Consider the following 20,508-nt stretch of genomic DNA (forward strand, 5'->3'; position numbering starts at 1 on the left):
TCACAGACTACAGGAGCCCACCCCTGGACCGATGAATGCGGATGAGTCTGGTGAAGGAGCTAAATACATTCTTCGCTCGCGTCGAGGCTGTATCTAGCAGTGCTAATGCTAACAGCGCTAGCCCTAACAATGCAAATGGTGCTATCGGCGCAACTAACAGCGCATGCGCAGAGCCCACCAGAGGACAGCGCCCTCTCATCATCATGGAGAGTGATTTGAAGAAAGTGTTTAAAAGAGTGAATACCAGGAAGGCGGCGGGATCAGACAGCAGCTGCGGGAGAGTCCTCAAAGCCTGCGCAGACCAGCTAGCCCGGGTATTCACTGACATCTTTTAATGTTTAACATTGGTCGTGATGAAGTGCTTTGAAAAGCTGTCCAAAGACTTCATCAACTGTTCACTGCCAGCCTCCATCGACCAACTGCAGTTTGCATACCGCCACAACCGCGCTACTGATGACACAATTGCACATCTGCTCTACACCACACTGACCCACTTGGACAAAGGGAGGGGTAATTATGTTAAAATGTTGTTTGTCGACTACAGTTCAGCATTTAACACTATCATCCCCTCCCTACTCACTACCAAGTTGGAGGATCTAGGACTGCATCCATCCCTGTGCGACTGGATCTCCAACTTCCTAACAGGCAGATCACAATCAGGATGGGTGGGCAACTGTGTCTCTTCCACCCTAACCCTCAGCACTAGAGCTCCCCAGGGTTGTATCCTAAGCCCCCTACTCTACTCACTGTACACCTATGACTGCGTGACCACTTCCAGCTCTACTACCATTGTCAAGTTTGCTGATGATACCGGCGTCATGGGCTTGATCTCGGACAACAACGAGAAGGCCTACCTGGAGGAGATTAAACACCTGGAGAACTGGTGCCAGGAAAATAATCAACTCCTAAATGTCAGCAAGATAAAAGAGCTGATTGTGGACTACAGCAAGAAGCAGGAGCGGCACTACCAACCTGTTAGGATTAATGGAACCACGGTGGAGAGAGTAAACAGTTTCAGGTACCTTGGAGTTCCCATCTTGCAGGACCTGTCCTGGTCCCGCCACACCAACTCCCTGGCAAATAAGGCTCTTTATCACCTCAGATGCCTAAGAGGCTTCAGACTGCCCTCCAAGGTGCTGCAGAACTTCTACACCTGTACTACTGAGAGCATCCTCACGGGAAACATCACAGCCTGGTTTGGGAACTGCACCAAACAGGACAGACAAGCACTCCAGAGCGTGGTGCGCTCAACAGAGCGCATCACTTATACAGAACTTCCTGGCCTGCAGACTATCTACTACAAGCGGTGCTGGACCAAGGCCAGGAGGATTGTGAAGGACCCCACCCATCCCAGCAATAGGCTCTTCTCTCTTGAGGTCAGGGAAGCACTTTCGCTCCCTGAAGACCAACACAGAGAGATTGAAGAGGAGCTTCTTCCCACAGGCCATTCGAGCCCTGAATCAGGGCAACTGATGGGACTACAGAAATAACATCATAAAAAAAAAAAACCTAAATTGTAAAAACTGTAAATTGTACATTGCATATATGCATAGTATACATCCCCTCTTCCCCTCTTTATTCCCCTCATCTGCTCTTTATTCGTCATTTGTTCATTTCCCAGTATCTCTCCTCAGCCACGGGCAGAGCCGTTACAAAAGCATTTCACTGCCAGTTATACCATATATGACTATGTACGTAACAAATAAACTTTGAACTGAACTATGTCAATAAAAGTTTTAAAAAACTTATTTAAAAAAATGCTTATAATTGTACTTCAATATACCATATAAACATCTGACAAAAGGATCTAAAAAAAAAAAAAAAGTACTGTGATACTGTCATTTTACAAAACATAATGCATTCATCAGAAGTCTAAAAATGCATATCCTGTAGAGTATAGCAGATTACTAAAATTACGAGAAAAAGCAAAACAAACAAACAAAAAAAACATCTCAACGTCTGATTACAGTGAATTGTTAAACGTAATAAACTGAGTTAGGTTGCTGTTAATGAAACTTTTTAGTGTATGGCGCCATCTGCTGGTACTAATAAACAATAACCAATTTCTATAGTAAACGTTACGTCTAAACATCCGTTTGTACAGTTGTACTTACCCGTTATGCGCTGAAATAACCTAGAGAGACAACCAAATTAATCGACCCGTGTTTCTGCTGTTATTATATTATTATTAATATTTTGCCCTTTACCTTTGCAAATTTGTACTAAAAGGAAGATGAAAGCCTAAACCAGAACTTACCAGCCCGCGGAAACAATGATGCTGATTCAGTCAAGACAACAAGTTAAAAGGTCTGTGGGTGTGTATGTAGGCTGCTAATAGGTCACTCGGGAGATACAAAAGGAGAACTGCCAGACACATCTGTTACATGTTCACTTCGCCTGTTTTTGAAGTAATAATGCTCACTTTATTTCCTAGACTAAAACGTGTAAAAGTTATAAATACGTACCTTGTCTCAGACATTAGAAATCTTAATTTTCCTGTAACCATATATATTTTCTAAAGTGTACTCATTCTAGGGGCATCCAAAAAGGCGCAGTTTAGTGGATTAGTAGAGTACGATCACGGGTTCACGGGAGAGAGAGATTCTGAGAGTTGGTGTCACTAGAGGGCAGTGAAATATTCTTATTTTCTCAGGAGGAGGTTTTGAGGTCTGACATAATTTACTGATTTTAAGAAGCCGTATATTTTCAATGAATACACTCATTAAGTATTAGATTAGCCGAGATTATACATATTAGACGTATAGAGATCGTACATTTTCTATTTGTTAGGTTAGTTTCACATTTATGTGACCTCGGAACGCCACAATTAATTGATTCAGTTAAATCTGTAAAATTATATGGTCTCAGTAACATGATCCCACATAAATGGTGGGATCTCTTTACTTGTGTAGCCTACAAAGATTCTTCTGTACTAAGGCTGTTTAAAGAAGGGGAGGTTATCTTTAATTATTTAACTACTTCCAGGTAAAACAGACCTGGCTCATATACAGGCTCACCTTACCAACAGCTATTTACAATGTAGCTCTTTAATATCCTGCCCTTAGTCATGCTTAGCTATGCTTGACAAGTTGTGCTACTGCGTGCACGCAAATATAAAACCGTATTTCACCAGTTAACTGCAAGACCAAGCAGTATTACCGTCCTCGTCAAACACGTTTATTATCTTATTAAGAGTACTATATGCGAGCGCCCTACAGTCTTAAATACAGACTGTATAAATCCAATTCAAATACAGTTCAAGATGCAGTTTATTCTCGTTCTCTCCGATTCGCTGAGCTCAATACGTTTGTAATCGATACAAGCACATGGAGTTCACAGGTACTGATTTAACCAGCACTCGTGGTTTAACTGCAGAGGAACGGTTTTATCACGCAGATCCCGTAGCCGCGTTGTATTAGTTGTTTTTCAGCACGGTTCTTCGGTTTGCCTCTGGAACTACGCGCTAATGCCATTTTGTATAAAGAGATTATTTTTATTCTACTGTAATCTTAGGGCCGTAGCTATACTTTGAACCGCTTCATGGAGTGGGTGTGTGGAGCTGGGCAGTGGTGGGAATTGCAAGCAGCCTGATTGGCTGCCTCACGCGCTCCTTTTTGTCGTTTATATTTAGCCATTGGTTCGATTCATAACGCAGCGCGAGCAGGTCGGTGTAGCTCGCGGTCCTTGCGATCGAGAACGTGTGTGTGTGTGTGTGGTTGGAGGTGCGCTCGTCTCAGCTCATCTGCAAGTGCAGTGCAGGTCTGCGGCATTGAAGCGGCGAGGCAAACTCTGATAATAAGTTTATCTGACGTCTCGGGCGCAAGTTGTGCAACTTTGCGTCGGTGATCGGAAGCTCGTCCGTCGCCGAGTTACGGTGTTTTGAAGCACTCGCTCCTAAAGGCGGTCTAAATGGCCAGTCCAGCTTCGGATGCAGAACGGCATCCACATCTGCAGCATCACTACGTCGAATCAACGTCAGAGGCGTCGGAACCGGCGGTTCGCGAGGCCCAGAAATGGATAGAGGTGAATGCCGTTTACCTTCTTACGACGTCATGATGCCAGGCAACGTTATTTTTAGGGTTTTCCATCGTTATACGAGTCGTGCTTCTACAGGTAGCAGCAGCCGATTTGCACTTTTTTAAATAGTCTGGATAGACAAGCTTCGTTTCAGGGAAAATGTGAATTTTTCGCCCAACCTTGGGGTAGAGGATAGGGAACTATAGAAGGCTGTGGTTGCGTTCACCTGTTGAGACAGCCCGGGAGTACACCCCTCTTTGAATGGGAAACGAGGTTAAATTCTTCCTGCATGGTGTTAAAATTGATCGTTGATGGATTTGCATGGAATGTGCTTTACTTCATTTTGCCTGGGACTGTCGATGCGGACAAACATGCTTTTTGTCGAGTGGCAGTGCTGGATTTCACGCGTGGTTCTCTGGTAAACACGCTGTTCACTCAGCGGTATTAGATCAGTAACCCCCCCCCCCCCTTTTTTTTAACCCGTATAGATATTGGTTAAAAATGCACACTCTTGCAAGAAAACAACATTTTCGGAGGCAGTCCGCCCATTTGGTCTTAAGGAGTTAGATTTACTGATACATTATGGCGTTTTAAGAGGTGTTTCAGACAGCGTTCACAGTGGCTAAAAGGATGGGAAGTCCTACTGGCCCAAAGTCCCTCACCTCTCTGCTCCAAGTATAACTGCCTGCTACTTACTCCTGTATGCTGCAGTGGAATGAATCAGATATCCAGATCATCGAGAGAACTCCCCCAGTGCGTTTCCCATTTTAAAACCATTTTTTTGCATTGCATTAATCCACTAGAGTTTTTGTGTATGTGTGATGGTCTTGGAGTTGTCTTTGATGGATGTCTGTGTTTTGCTGTCCTTACACATCAGCTTGGCTGCTGGTAGACCTGGCAAATTCAGATGTTCCAAATAACTGTTTATTGAAAGATCACCCCCTCTCAGGTGGAGACTCAGTGTAGCAATGCCAGCAGCTCATGTCCTCATTGTGTCTGTTAGTTCTGAACTTGGTGTATACCTGGGGCTGTTTTTTTTTTTTTTTTTTTTTTTTACAGTGTTGGGAGGAGCCATAACTCTTTCAGGGTATTTTTTCTGTTTTGATTGCTGTGTTTTCTTTCTTGTGAACGTGCATTAACAGACATACTAAGCCATGATCCCATGGCACTCGTGCAAAGGTTATGAAAGTAATTATAGTGCTCCTCAGCGTAACATTGAGCGTGCTCTCGCTCACCTTCCTTACTTTTTCCAGAAACATCTTTCACAGGGTTTTATTTTTGATGTCAACTGGCATCACATGCCCTATGACAAAACTATTTCACAATTCTCAAACCTGTCCTGGGGCAAAATGAAGATGGTTCCAAGATCCACAGGTTGTCTTTTGAACACTGGCAAATAAAAATGACTCTTAGGATGTTATTTAAATCCCTATCCAACACATTCGCCTCCTCAAAGCACTGTACTAATGATGCATGTTTTGGTGGTTGGAAGGGTGAAAGAAGGCTTTAGATTCTTAGATTGTTTAGATTCTGCTTTAACAAAACAAATGTTTTATTTTTAACATGAAACGGATTAAAAACGTATTATTCTAAGTTAGATATATAGACTACATTCGGCCAGTTTTGTTCCTGCATCTGTGGAGTTGAATTTTGTGGACAGAAGCTGGATTTGATTGGCAGTGAGGCATCCATACATGGGAGAGGTGATAAATATCTTTAATATAGCGCAATGGCAGCTAATTGAGGGGTTCTGTTAAGTCATGGGTTTTTAATCCAGTCATGGGGGACCTCAGTCAGTCCAGACTTTACCTGGCTGAGCCATGTTGAGCTTGAGCAGAACTAAAACCTGGTCTGGGTGAACAGTCCCCAAGAAGTGCATTGAAACCCTCCATTTAAGGTCACTTGGCCTGCATTCTTCTCTTAGTGCACTGAGCTGTCACACAAGGCTGTGTGATCAGCAGCTTAAGACACGAAGGCAGCACATGCTTGCCCTCACCCTACCAGGCACATGGCTATTGTGCAATACCCCACCAGTTGGAAAAGAACAGGCTAAGGCTCAACCTGGAACAAAATTTAGACAAATCATGACGTCACTCCCAGGAGAAGGAGAATTGTCTGAAGTCAAAATGAATGCAACTAATGAACTTGTGCTAGCTGTCAACCAGTATGCAGTATAGAGTACTAATGCTATTGGGAAACCAGCAAAGAAACCTGATGCAGATGATGTGCAAACTGGTCACTGAAAGCAGGGTGTCACTGGTGCATAGAATGGCCATGCGTATATCAGGATGCATTCGGGTTGAGGAGACGCTGCTTCTCGACCCTAGCTCTAGTGTGAAGTGAGCCCTGGTGTGTGAGTGAGGGCTTGTGGGAATGAGGCTGTGTTTTGACTTGCATTATTATTGTTACCTGTGTAGTCTCTCGCTGTCTTGTTAATCCAGTCTTGGTGTGTTCGTGCATGTCCTGCCGTATGTGTGTTAAGAGAACTTTACCTTCATAAATGTTGCCGGTATTGTGCCATATTTAGCCTTTTTCCACATACCTAGTTGGATTACTCAGTGTGTTGAAATCAGTGTTAGTACTTTAGATTAGCTTTGATGATATTAGGTTAGGCAGACAGGTATTGTGTGTGTGTGTGTGTGTGTGTGTGTGTGTGTGTGTGTATATATATATATGCATGCATGTACACACACGCATGCACGCACACACACAAAGAAACTAGTAACACATATTGAAACAGTACAGTGAAATTTGCTGGGTTTTTTTTGGGCTTATTGAAACATGGTTTCCCTGCGTCCTGACCCCAACCTCTCCTACCAACTACCTGTGCACTTCTCCTGAAACAACATTCACAGTGTGGGAGCGGGGTCTTTAAAATTTGGCACGAGCGTTATCTGGACCGAGTTAGTGGTCCACTCCAGTGAGCAGCGCGGGATTTGGCTGGCCTGCTTCAGACACACAAAGCCAAGGGCCTGTTTGGGATTCTCTCCTACTTGTTTGCCGCTGCCATACCGTGCCTCCACTCGCTGTGCTTGGGGAGGGTTTTAATTGGCCTTGTGAGTGTTCCTGTGAGCTGGCTTGCCCTTGTATGCTTGGACAGTGATCGCTGTGCGCTTAGCAACTACTCAATGGCCAATAGCTAAACGGCTCGCAACCAGAAAAGCTCGACGAAAAGGATCAAATGAACTGTAAAAAAAAAAAAAAGTCTACCGACATTACTCATTAAGTTAAAAAAACACTAAATGCAGTTCATTCAGACACCACACAGACTGGCCTATATTTGAGAGTTTTCAGTGAGGTGCATATGGTACCCAGTAAAGTGCAAAAGGCTTAGCCATTTAGAACTTGTGTGCCACCTCTGTAAAGCTTGCCAGCATGTGGAGTGGATAACATTGTGTGTGTGTGTCTATGTATGAGTGTGTCAGGCTGGTTGTTCGTGATGGCACGGGATGGGCGTTGGGGTGTGTGTGGGTGGGTGCGTGTGTGCGTGCGTGTGTGCGTGTGTGTGTGTGTGTGTGTGTGGTGGGGGGGCGGGCTGTTCGTGATGGCACGTGTTGGGAGCTGGGGACTTTGCTAGTGGAGAGTGTGGAGACAGCCCCAGGGCTTGCTGAGTGAAATGAGGGAGGGAGCTTGTCTGTTTATCTCTATCTCTTTATACTACACTGCCTGTCATCATTTTTCTACTGAACAAAACAAGGGTGTGTGTGTGTGTGTGTGTGGCAAAAGTTAGGACAGATCCCATGGAAAGTTGTAGTATCAACACAGCAATGTTTTTTCTACAACTATGCACCACATCATAGAGCCCCATATTTACCTGCATGCAAGTACTCAAATGTAAACAGTCCACCCTGGTCTGGATTCTTTATAGAGCAGGTCCTCTGAAAGAGAAAGTGGGCATTTGCTTAAGAGGAAAAAGACCTTTGTAAAACTGCTCTCAGAACCCAGGCTGTTAGGCTTTCTAGCCTACAGGCTGTGTTTGTCTAAAACCAGCTTTAGGACTGATGGAGTAATTAGGATGAATCTGTGTCTTGCAGTATTATCAAAACATTGCAAAGTTCCTTTCTTCTTAGGTTTCATAGTGGAGTGATGCACTATGGATCTGCAGCAGCTCTGAAGGCTACACGTTGATAGACTGGTTGGCTCCTTCTAGTGCTTGACACCAACAGTGCTACTCTGTACTGAAGACCCTCAATTGTCTGTCAGATTAGTGACTCGTCCAGATGGCTGCTAGATTATGGAAATGGGCTGGGGGGTAGAACGATGGAGGAGGATTTGATATAAGGGTCCCCCTCCCCCCTGATTTTAACTGCTTGCGACCTTTCACATACTCTCTTATTAGTGGACGGTTAACCTGCTGTGTGACACTCAGCCAAATGTAATATGGAGAATCTGAAAGGGTCATCGAAGGGAAGGCATGAACACTAAACTGCTCGTACTTCTCCTGGTTCATAGGCAACTGAATGTGGTGCTGTGTCATTGTGGGCACAGGCAATGGCCCAGTTAGTGTTGGTAAGCAGTTGTTGGCTAGGGTGCTTAAATTGCTGGCTGCTTTGCCCAGTCTGTAGTCTGAGATCACTGTATTCACTCAGTCTCTGGCATTCACGTGTCAGACTCCACAATCCCTTAGCCATAACCCCGCCTCTGCCATAACGCCATCCCTGAATCTCTAAGTGGAACATGTGCGTAAGTGGGACATTGCAAATCTCTGAATTTCTCTGTGTGTGTGTGTGTGTGTGTGTGTGTGTGTGTGTGTGTGTGTAAGTGGGACATGGTGGCAGTGATGGACTCATGGGAGCTGGACTCTTTTTGCTTATCAGGGGAAACTGCTGCATGCTACACACACACACACACACACACACACGCCACGCTCATCTGTTGACCCACCCATTGACTGTCTGCCATACACTGCTCTGTCCTCTGTGTTCAACACATTTTGCCTTACATTATTTCTCTGGACTGCCTCACCCTCATTGGTTTGCTCAGTATTTGACTGGAAAATAAGCAGAGGCGGGGGGTGGAGGGAGCCTGATCCGGGGAGGGAGCCTGACTCATGCATTGCAACATCAGGCAGTGAGTGTGGCCCATCTGCTGTCCTGCCCGCTGAACACCGTTCTGGCCCAGACCTAAACATGTCTACCTCTCAGATGCTGCCCTCCGCTCCAGTTCGCTGTGACAAGTGTCTATAAAAAGCCGGTGGGCCTAAGGCACTCCACGAGCTGTGTTAGGACAGAAGGCGAATGTCTGCTAGAAGTGTGAGGTTGGCTCACACAGAGGTGTTTCCCTGTGCTTAGCAAGTGTATTAGCATGTTGGAGACTGTGTTTCAGGCCTTCTGTTATGGCATGGTTGGGAGGACATCACAGCTGTGCGCAGCTGACTAGCTCTCTGCTCCAGTTTATATGTATTTCAGCTGAATTCTCTAAAATGATCTTTCTAAAGTTGTTACTAATGCTAGATGGGAGCTCTTGATGGAGTGTGTGTGTGTGTGTGTGTGTGTGTGTGTGGCTGAAGGAATGTTCTCATGGTTTTGTATTGAGCTCAGTCAGGTCTTGGTTGTCATCAGTTTACTGATCCTGACATTTTAATCAGAGAAAAGCGTATACACACACACACACACAAAGAGGAGAAGAGAGAAGATTTCAGATTCAGGACTGTTCTATGGTGAGCCTTTGCCAGGAACAATAGTGTCCACTACCATGAATGGAGCCATTCAGAGAAGGGCACACATGCACGCCCACGCACTCACACACACTCACACTACACTTGCATAGCCAGGCACATTCAGTTACAAATGTACTGTTTTTACTGTTTCATTTTCTCAGACAGAGAAACACACTTACACAAGCTGATCACCCACACTTAAACAGTTAACTAATACACATGCACACACAGTGCATGCAAAACACCCATACAGATAGGCAGAGTGTCATGCGCCCTCTGTTCACTGCACGTCCCCTCTGGTGCTCGGACTTTGCTACTGAAAAGTGCTCCAGTCGGATCTGAACTCCTTGGCATGTGTCTGGTCATCTCATTATGCGTGCTTCCCACAGGCCCTCTCTGGCTCCCCTTCTTGCATGGTTTATGATGCCGCAGTAACAGATGTTGATCATGCTGCTTTATACTGATATGTCATGACATTTTTATATTATATATATATATTTATTTATATATATATATATATATATATATAATGTCATGACATATGTGTGTCAAAGTTCTCCAACTCTATCAGCTTTGCCAAAGATTAGTCGCTTTCTTCTAGCTGGACAATCATGCTAACTTTACATACACATTTCTGTTCAGAACTAACCAGCTTTCAGTCACCATTTTGTCCTCTGTTATGTCTTTGTCCTGCTGTTACTTTACTCAGGCACTTGTTCCAAACTCTCATTTTTGTAGCTTTAATATCATCTCACGATCGTGTGCTTGTTGTTTTTGTTTTTGAGAGGTCAGCATTTTTTTGGTTTTTGTCTTTGTCCGGTGATGTCTCTGATCCATCTGATGACCTCTGTGCCTGTCCTGGCTCCAGTGATGTCATCTCCCATGGACCATCAGGAGAATTGGGTGGGAGAATGAACGCAAGAAGATAAAAATCTGCTGTGTCTCACTGGCCCCCCACGCCCCCTGCTCTGTCACCGCCCCCGTTTCCCGGAGCCTCATTCCATTCTGGAAGTTACATTAGGAATTATTAGCATCAGAATGAGCAGCCTCGCTCTCTCGCCCCATATCCTTCTCACTCTCTTTTTTTTTTTAACTTTTTTTTTTTATCTCCCAGTCTCTTTCTGACTGCTGCTGTGTGTTCTTTGCATCGCTAGCTTTTATAGCTTTATACCTTGGTGTGAATGTGCATACCATGAGGGGTTTTTTTTGGGGGGGAGGAGGGACACTGTTCTTGGTATGGGTTCTGGAAGTTAGAGACTTCAGCAATTGTCTCAGTAACAGGATTACACCCCAGCATTGCTGATCCGTACGCCATGACAATGGCATTAGTACAAATTTTGTGCACCTAGACAGTAACTGGATTAGAAACTCCAACTGGAATGGAGGATTAATGCTAAATTTACATCACCTGCATTTGGCCTTTCTTATCACAAAACACTGAAGTTGACCAACTTTGCTATATACTAACATCAAGCCATTTCTGAGTCCCTTAGCCTACTTAATAAATAGCTCTCCATGTGAATAACACGACTTGCAAAATAGTTACAGAAATTGATTTTTCATTCTTGGTTTACTCTGTGGCAGTATGCCAGATGTCTAGCTCAGTCCAGGCAGAGTCAGGCCTCTCATACCAACTTCCTCTACTGGGAGGACGTACGACACAGAAGTAGTTAAGTCTATGCAAATTTCAGAACCCTGAGCAAGATTGTGCTGTGATGTGACTTGAGCGAGATTCCTAGTACAGCATAACTCATTTTAAGATGATTTCAGGTATTTCCAAGTTGTACATTTTTTGATTTTTAAAACAGCAGCAACACCCACAACAGATCTATATCAATTAATCAAACAAAGTGCCCCTTCCAAAAATATTTCCGTTACTCGCTGTTTTAGAAGGCCCGTCTTAGTTCCTTTGGAGTTTCTTGGTTCCTGTAGAATTCTGAACGTGTTCAGTACTGTAGGTAATGGTGACCGTCATTTCTGGATTGTGCTAACGATATTCACACTTTCCTTGAGCTCTCTCGGCAGGTGGTGATTAATTTGATGAATCATGCAAAAATGAGTGAAAAGCAGGTAGCTCGTTGCTTCACCAGGCTGGGTACAGGTGCTCGCCTCTGAAGGGAAGCCTGTATCATGACCTGGTGTGCATTTAGTAGACATGGAAGGACCAGGTGGAGCACTGGAATGCTGTAGAAGAAAAATCACTGACAGAGAAGATGATGGAAACCCTGTGTATCTCTGAAAAGATGATGGAGGTGAAAGCTGACACAAGTATCACTAAATGTATAATGCAGTATCGCCAGTATTGCCACAGTTTACATCAGCATCACAGATTCTTTCATTATCTTTCATGTAGTTTCATGATGATAAACAATACAGTCTGAGTCAAACTCAGCAGAACATTAAAAAAGGATTTACTAAAAAAGCATGTCAGAATTGGCACTAAGGTGGTGCCACAAGCAAAGTGGTGTGTCCGTGTAATTAAAAGTTTTATAGAAGGAAAATAAAATCTCTTGTAAGTTATAGAAACGAGCCAGTCAGTCATGTTCACAAATTTCACCTGTCCCAAAGCCTAAATGTCCACTGCAGCTGACCGATATAAGCAGTGCCTTACTTGCTTAAGTAACCTGGTTTGCAGACTGAACCACTGTTTTCAGCTATACTCGAAGATTACGAAACTCCGAGTTTTTTCATGTGCTGTCATTACCATGTCCTCATCGTTTGTAGTACTTCTGTGGCTGGGTAGACTTCCCAGGAATGAGTGGGTGAATGGCCGTGGTTGTCATAAGCTCCGTGGTGTCTTGCTGCTGCTGGGTGAGCACTGACCTTCCGGGGATGTCCGCGTGATGGGAGGTGGAACAGAAGGTTGGGGCGGAGGGCTGGACCGTAGGCACCACACATCTGCGGACATAGAACGCCTCGCTAACTGCTTCCCTGTGCTTGCCTCTGTGTGCGTGAGCTGCCAGCACCTGCTGATTTCACTTGCATGAATAGAACTCTGATCCCCTTTCATTAATCTTGTCATTCTTCCATTCCCCCTCTCTCCATCTCTTTCCCTTTTCTTCCTTTCTTTCTCTCTATACAAGTGGCCTTTCATACTTTTCTTGTAGAATCCGTCATTTTCTTCAAGTGTCCTGTAGCTGAAGACTAGTTGCCAGCTATGCAAACACTGATGGATCCAAGCTCTCCTGCATGCAGCACTCTCAGATGCCATCCCTCCGGAAAAAACGGATCAGAAACCACATGCCATCTTGCAGTTCGAAACACTTTACGTGTTAAGTCAGAAGGCGGGCAGGATGACACACAACCTGAGATGCTGTGTGCCAGATGTCGAGATGGTTAGATAATGCTGTCTGTGTTCTCCGGCATGGACTTTAAAACTGTTTTGCTTCAGTGTAGTCCTCCTATATGTTTGACTTTGAAGTGAAGTGTTTAAACATGATGGAGATGGTATCACGGCTACGTATGCTTCTTCTTAAAGAACTCCTTAAAGCGATACAGTCAGTATTTTAGTGTAACAGCAGCTTTGTGTCACCTCCACCAAGGTTTGTGAAACACAAGTGTGTGTGTGTGCATTTGAGAGACTGAGCAAAACCTGGCCATACTAGACCCGGCCTTGTTGGGACGATATCCAATGGCAGGGTCTCTGACTGGGATACCCTTGGAAGTCAGCCTGGAAGAGTGAGGGGCTTCCTGGTTGCCTTGATGGGGCCAGAACAAGGGGAGGAGGCACCACTGACCTGGCCACCAGGAAGGTCTGGAGAGACCCCTGGGAAACTGTCACTGAGACACTGGGCATTGTGAGCTCCCAGACAGAGGCTGCAATATGAGACAGAGGAAGAATTAGCCTTGAAAAAAGCGCTCGCTGACCTGTCGTGTTTCAAGCTTGGCTGGTCATCATCTGCAAAATTACTGCGCTCTGTCTACGTGAGATATTTCAGTGGAATCTCAGAAATTTTTATTAGGAAGATTAGAACACTGAGCACATTTTTTTAAATGGCTCGTAAGTCAGTCACTGAAAAAGGCCCGCCCACTATGCCAGCTCTCCTCCGCCCATGATGGAACAGTGTGATGGCATGATGAGTGTGCTGGCAGGAGTACAGCTGTGGGCATTCTCACGTGTGAAGTGTCTGTTCTCACAGCTTGGCTGCACTTAACCTGGGCGGTTTCTGCTTTGAAGTAGCTTTTCCTGTGGACTCCTTTACAGGCTTCCTGAAAGCAGAGGGTGTTGAATGCACGGAATCCCACTGAGCTACAGATGAGCTTGCCAGAATTTTAGGTTTTGACGTAAACCCAGGAAGCTCAGTTTTTCTATATGATTACCTGTAGGTTGTCAGTTGAGCTTTTATGCAGTGATTGACATGTAATTTTGAGGGCAGATCTCTAAACTGGGGCAGGATTATTGAGGGAACTCTTGTCCAATCATACTGACAGGATTTATGTCTTGGCATTATGGGACTATACCATCGTAAATGCATAGCTCCTAGGTGATGAAGCCTGTAGCAGGCCCAAAGCTCTTCTGGAGTTTATCACATGGTATTTTCATCATCAGAATTGAACCAGCAAATGGTGGATACACACTTGCATTCTGGTAATGAGGGACCGTGTTGGATTCCACTGTAGGAATGTGGCAATGTTTTGAGGTCTAACAGGTGGGGTCGGTTGGAGGCCACGCAGGGTCAGCGTGTCTCCTGGCCATCTCTGCCCTCAGGAATGTGTTAGGACAGAGGGCTGAGGTCTTCCAGAGATGTTCCGAAAAAGGCAAGCCACATCTACGTGTCTGCTGTGTGTGTGTGGGGCTTATGGGTGAATAAAGCACAGTTGCCAGCTGAGGTCATTACAGCCAGATACGTACATACACGTCAAGTGTTGGCGCATGAGGAAGGCAGGTTGAGACGTACAGCCTGTGATTTTTGCTCCTCTGCAAATGACTTACAGGTATCTCAGAATTGTCGGAGAAGGCCAGGTTTCCAAACTTGTTTACCAGAGACATGTGCCCATTAACAGGATGATCACAGCCAGACTGATCCAAGCGCCATCATTAAGCCACTCTTATTTCAACGTGTTATTGATCAAATTATCGATATTCTGCTTTATAGTGTACACAGAATATGATTAGTGATTGAACTGCTAGCCTGTGATGTTTCCACTGGGGACAAAGGTGACACACACACACACAATAATGCTAGCCAAGTTAGTGCTGCATGTTGCATAGTATGGCGTAAAGTGGGAAGCCTCCCAATGCTTTTGCTGAAGCTGTCCTGTCACACATCTTCTCTCATCATCACCATTATGTAAAAATAAGTTCCTCTTGGTACCTGAATGTTTGAATTCCACAGCCATTCCTACAGCCATTTTGGCTCTGTCAAATCTCATTTTGTATACATTCTAATAACTTAGCAGACACAGTTTAGAGAACAGGAGGATAAGTAACAGGTCTCCAATCTGACTTTGACAGGAAACTGCCTTGTTTTAATTTGTGTGTGTTTTTTTTTTAAAGTCTCTCTGTGTGTGTGTGTGTGGGGGGGGGGGGATGGCTGAGGCCTTTCCTGACTGTGCTCTGATAAGTGCCTCCAATTAGACACACACAACTTCCTGTGGTGGGTGTAGACGTGTTTGCTGCCACACAGACACGCACACGGTGTTCATCCCAATTTTTTTCAAAGTTCACTTTGACACATTTTCTTTCAGTTAGATTTTGTTAGTGGTTTAACGTGGGCATACATCACCCTAGGCCCTTACATCACTCTACAGCCCGTTACACATCTGGTTTCTCTCCTCTTCTCCTCTTTCTCTCTTCTACACACATGACCGTCTGTACTGGGAAAGGGCTGATAGCTGATGTAGCTTAGCAGACACACAAAATCTACTGCCCTGACCTCTAATGCCTAGCAGTGATCAGTCATCTGGTAGCCTGCTGTTTGTCTGTCTTACAACCTGGTGGGTTAGTGGGGGAATATTTTACAGTAATGGCAACCCCTAGAAATCAACACATCTGTTAACCTGGATCCAAGTGACTTTCCAACCACCAATCATTGTAGATTGACACTATGCTGTGCAAATCCTTGCTTGCTTACATAAGGTAGAAAGCTCAAAGAACTTAGAAATTATGTACCATGTACATGCAGACACTGTGCCTGCAACTCCCACACCTTGTCACAGACATGTTTTAAGGGTTTCTCTGTTTCATGGCACAAAAGTGTGAGTTGTTTTTTGTATGAGAGGGGGAGTATGCATTCTGCTTCTCATACCTGTTGGGTAGACAGCGCCTCATGCGCTGAGCCTGCGCTCACCAATGCACCAACCCCAACAGCAGCTTTAGTCTTGTGAGGTTTTGGGGTTCGGCTGCCTGACCACACGTAGGACAAATGGGTAGGCATGGTGCAGCCACGTGTCAATGGTAAAAGATCCGATACGAGTGCAAGAAAGTGGTATTAAAAAGAGTGGTCTGAAAGACATTTGTGTATTGATTATGATCTATCAGGTGGAAATGTGAGGGAACTCAGGAAGTTCTTTAGTGTCCTTACTTGGCTCATAAAATGTATGAATTTCATGACACATGGGCTAAAATAAAGGGACCACAGATCTTTCAATTTATTATCCTATTAACCTTTCTCATTCAGTTTGAGCTGAGTTTAGTGAAAAGGTGCTGCTATTACATTGCCAATGCTAATACCTTTAAAAAGGTTTTTTTAAATTTTTGGAACAGGCTTACCAAGTCTACAGTACTAGTCCAATGTCTTGTATAGGGGTTTGACCTCCTGACCTCCAAGCATGGCTGCCGTGTCTGTTCTCTGTGTTGGTCAGTAGGCGTGTTTTAATTTCCAAGGCCCATATCCCCTCTGCCATTTCTCTGCTGCCACTGTGAATTATTCTCACCTGTGTGTGTGTGTGTGTGTGTGTGTGTGTGTGTGTGTGTGTGTGTGTGTGTGTGTGTGTGTGTGTGTGTGTGTGTGTGTGAGAGAGAGAGAGAGAGAGGGAGTGAAAGGATGAAGTGGAAGCTGACAGAAGAGGGGCAAAAATACAGTAAAAAAAAAAAAAAAAAGTCAAGAATGTTATTCCAGTTCTTGTTCTATGGTCAAGTCTTGAGACTCCCAGCAGATGATTACAAAGCAAAACAAAATGGGATAAATGCACATGAGGTCCAGATGAGTATAATCTCCGAATGTTGAAGTGCTTCACTGCTTCATTGCGCTACTCGTCAGTGCATTTTGCCTGTGCTAGTTAAATGATACCGGAAACTAAAAATGGTGTGTAATTAGGTTTGTGAGAACTGAACTTTGTTGAGATGTTTCTAATCATTTCATAACTTCTACTGTATTGTGAGACATAAATTAATTTCCCAAAAAATAGAGGACAATATTTTAAATAGTAAATTGGACTGCCATACTAGATAGATCAATAGACTACTCGAGTACTGCCTGTATTATTAGAATGGACACAGGAAACATGGCTGCATGTTCCAGGTACACCTACATGCTGTCCAGAGTATCCACTCATATGCAGGCACCCCCTACCCCCTACAGGCTATCTACAGTATCTACTCGTGTGCAAGCACCTCCAAAACACTGTCAACCTAATCCTTGCACACAAGTGAATATTGTGTTCACAGCTATGTTGGGGGTTTCCACGTTAAAGGAAGCATGATGGACACTCTCTCAGGTGCTTATTTTTCCCCACAGAGGTGAAAGGTTAATGCACACATGAGCTTGTGTTTGTGCCTAAGAGTGTGGATTATGAATGGGGTACTTCACAAGAACTTGGTGTTAAATGAGTAGAAAATGTACAAAAAAGTCTGTGTGTGTGTATGCTTGCTTATGTGTAGGTAATCTGAGAACTCTGTGGTAATCTATTTCTGCCTTGACAGCCCACCACAATGCCACTTCAAACACCCTTTTCACTTTAGGGTTTAAGAGAGACAGTCCTTTCCTAAGTTTGCGGTTAATGTCATGTTGCTATTTGGGGGTGTGAAACACATCAGGCAAACCGAGTGATTCTCCAAAAGGAACCCATAAGGTGCATTGTCATCTGGTGCTGAATAAACAGTGTTCTCTGGGCTGATCTGTGCATTGCAGTGAGACTGAGTAAGCTGTGAGTGTGAGTTTTTATGTAATGTGGGTGGTACCCACTGCATGGAGGGGTGTGTGTGTGTGTGTGTGTGTGTGTGTGTGTGTGTGTGTGTGTGTGTGTGTGTGTGTGTGTGTGTGTGTGTGTGTGTGTGTGTGTGTGTGTGTGTGGCTGGGTTTATATGAAGGGAGTAAAGCTCTTAAGATTTGCCATTTGTGGTTCAGTAATGTCTACGCTCTAGGTGGTTGCTTATAGGGTCATTCAGAGCATGTCACTGCGCTTCTGTGTGTTTGTGTGCACGCGCGCCTGTGCATGCTAACGCTGCAGAAGTAAGACAGCATCCCTGTACCGGTCTCTCCTGCTCTTGCCGCAGTGTGAGTCGGCGTGCTGGAGGTGGTTCTCCGGCGATGCCCGAGCCTCTGCAGTACCCTGCCGCTCTTGCGCTGGTGTGGGACAGCGCAGAGGCTGTGGGTGACGCAAAGCTCCGACAGCTCTTACATAAAACCCCACCGTGTAGCAGGCAGCCTGCCTCCTCTCCTCCCTCAGTTCAGCAGCAGGTCTCTTCAGACGAGAGGCTAGCGTAGGGAGCTCAGGCTAGCGCTCCGCTCAGCTCCAAGGCTCAGAGTGACACTTTGAGCTGAAACCCTGTTATTTCCCTGCAGGGACGTGAATGGTGGCTTTCCACTCCGTAACTTCTACTGTGTCAGTGGTGAGTGTGTCTGCAGCTTTGGAGTGTGTTGGTTTTTTAAAATTTTTTAAATGTTATTTTATGGAGCTCGCTCTCTTTGTTTTCGTTCGTTCGTTCGTTCTCTCTCTCTCTCTCTCTCTTTCTTTCTTTCTTTCTCTCTCTCTCTCTCTCTCTCTCTCTCCGTCTTCATCATTCTGCTTCTCTCTTTCTCCTGTTTCACACATATGGTCACCTGGAATTCTCACTAGCATCTCTTGATTCAGGGTTGATGGAAATCTAATGCAAAATCCATGTGGAGGTGGGGATCTCGTTTCTAAATGAGTCAGATGCGTTTCTGGTACTACTGGAATGCGACTGTGGGACTGTGGCTATGTGTCCAAGTAAGCTATGAATACATGGAATGTTTAATATTTAGACTGTGCCTTGATTCTGTCTGAGGTTGGGATGTTCCGTTTCAAACGGTTTATAATTATTTTCCTTATTCAGTTTTTATTTTTGAGACCGTATAAATTTGAAACCAGTTGAACAGGTAATTAACGTCTGTCGGAAACTCTGTAGAACTATGGGTATGTGCAAAATTTTGTGGATTCACAGCCACTTATACTCACAGCAATGAATTGTTTCCATAGCAAATAACTGTGGCAGGTTTTTTGGTTTTTGTTTTCTTTTTTGTTTTTTTTTTTGCTAGTAATAGACCTGCATTTCCACCACTGATAAGATCACTCTTTTGCCAGTTGTGTATACAAGGAGATCTACTAACTGAGCGCGCTCACTCGGTTCCCTAGCGGGTGACGGTGGAGCTAGCCCTGTCCTGGTGACCACTTATCTCATTTGTAGTGTGGACGGGGCTCCAGCCAGAGAAGCCGGGCCGTCGGTGGTGCCCAATGGACCGACGTGGTACCTTCTAGGCAAATATGTTACACAACGATGGAGCGGTATTAAATGGCATAGCATACCTGGTGCCCGGAGGGGAATAAAGGAACCCCAGCTGGGAACTGGTGCGAAGTTTTGCATGCTTGAAACTAACAGCACAAAAAGCAGCCATTAAAAATACTGCTGCTCATGCTCTTCATTAAAAAAAGCTATTGCTCTGAATACTGAGGAAATGCAAGCCTGACTGTTCTGAAATATTGTTTTCATTAGGCTGAAGGTTACCCCTTTCTTATCTTCCTTAACTGAAAAAACAGTAGCTATTTCACATGCATAAATATCTTTTATTTGGGGCAGAACTGTTCTTTTTAGTAAGCTCTAATAGAATTCTCCGATTAGAGTCAGTTGACAGCTGTGCATGTTTGTGTAGCAGGTTGAGTCTCATACTTCTGCTGGAGCCTGAGGTTATGTAGTATGATGCGTTAATAGCTCGTCATTATCTGACATTATCTGAGCAACGTGCTAACAAAGTTCTTTTGTTCTTGCCCCGCATCACGTGTTTTGTGTTTCCTTCAGTCACGTTATCTTGGGGGAAAAATCTAAACATAATGTATATTATATACAGTGGAAGACATTTATATAAATGTTCGTGTCTCCCCCTTCTAGTGGTCATATCTTTTCCTCACACTTGGGCCTTTTATCAGAAGCCTGGGACTTTGAGTGTGCGGCGCTGCCCTTACGATTATGCTCTTCCGGACTAAGATTGATGAGGTGATAGTTTACAAAACTCTTCATATTATGTTTCTTTTACAATATAATTCACCATGGAAGTGACTGATTAAATGGTCGATTGATTGATGTGTGTGTTTGGGCTTGTGTGATTGCGAGCCTGTGTGTGTGCACATGCGTGTTCCCAAACTTTTCAGGCCTCCATCTGCTTTCCTGCTGGTGTTAATATATATGACCAAAATACATGGTTGCATAATATATATAATTTTTATCACAATATTGCCTTTATTTGCACCTGTGCTATAGCGGAATGCAAAATTCAAAATGAAGCCTTTAACAAATTGTTTTTTGATTGTGTGTAGTCACTTCACATGAGTGTTCTGTGTGGCTTAATGACTCACAGTATTCAAATCAGCCAACAAACATCAATCCTTTTAGTCAAAATAATGCAGGCCAGACTTTTTTTTCATGTCACAATAAA

General features: G+C 44.3%; 1 protein-coding gene across 17 annotated transcripts in view; it reads left to right on the forward strand.

The window, feature by feature from the left end:
* The first annotated feature begins 3,644 nt into the window (after positions 1-3,644).
* limch1b (LIM and calponin homology domains 1b) overlaps positions 3,645-20,508 on the forward strand; it is a 65,127-nt gene continuing 48,263 nt past the window's right edge. For 8 of the 17 annotated variants that reach the window (XM_081698616.1, XM_081698622.1, XM_081698620.1 and 5 more), the window contains exon 1: positions 3,649-4,023. In XM_081698616.1, the coding sequence (XP_081554742.1) occupies positions 3,910-4,023 (114 nt within the window). In that variant the 5' untranslated portion in view covers positions 3,649-3,909. Of the gene's footprint in view, positions 4,024-18,302; positions 18,450-20,508 lie in introns of those variants that run through there. The other 9 variants (XM_081698627.1, XM_035531964.2, XM_035531966.2 and 6 more) reach the window with 5 other exon arrangements.

The sequence above is a fragment of the Electrophorus electricus genome, chromosome 16, assembly GCF_041902795.1.
Source record: "Electrophorus electricus isolate QZ-2024a chromosome 16, ASM4190279v1, whole genome shotgun sequence".
Classification (NCBI taxonomy): Eukaryota; Metazoa; Chordata; class Actinopteri; order Gymnotiformes; family Gymnotidae; genus Electrophorus; species Electrophorus electricus.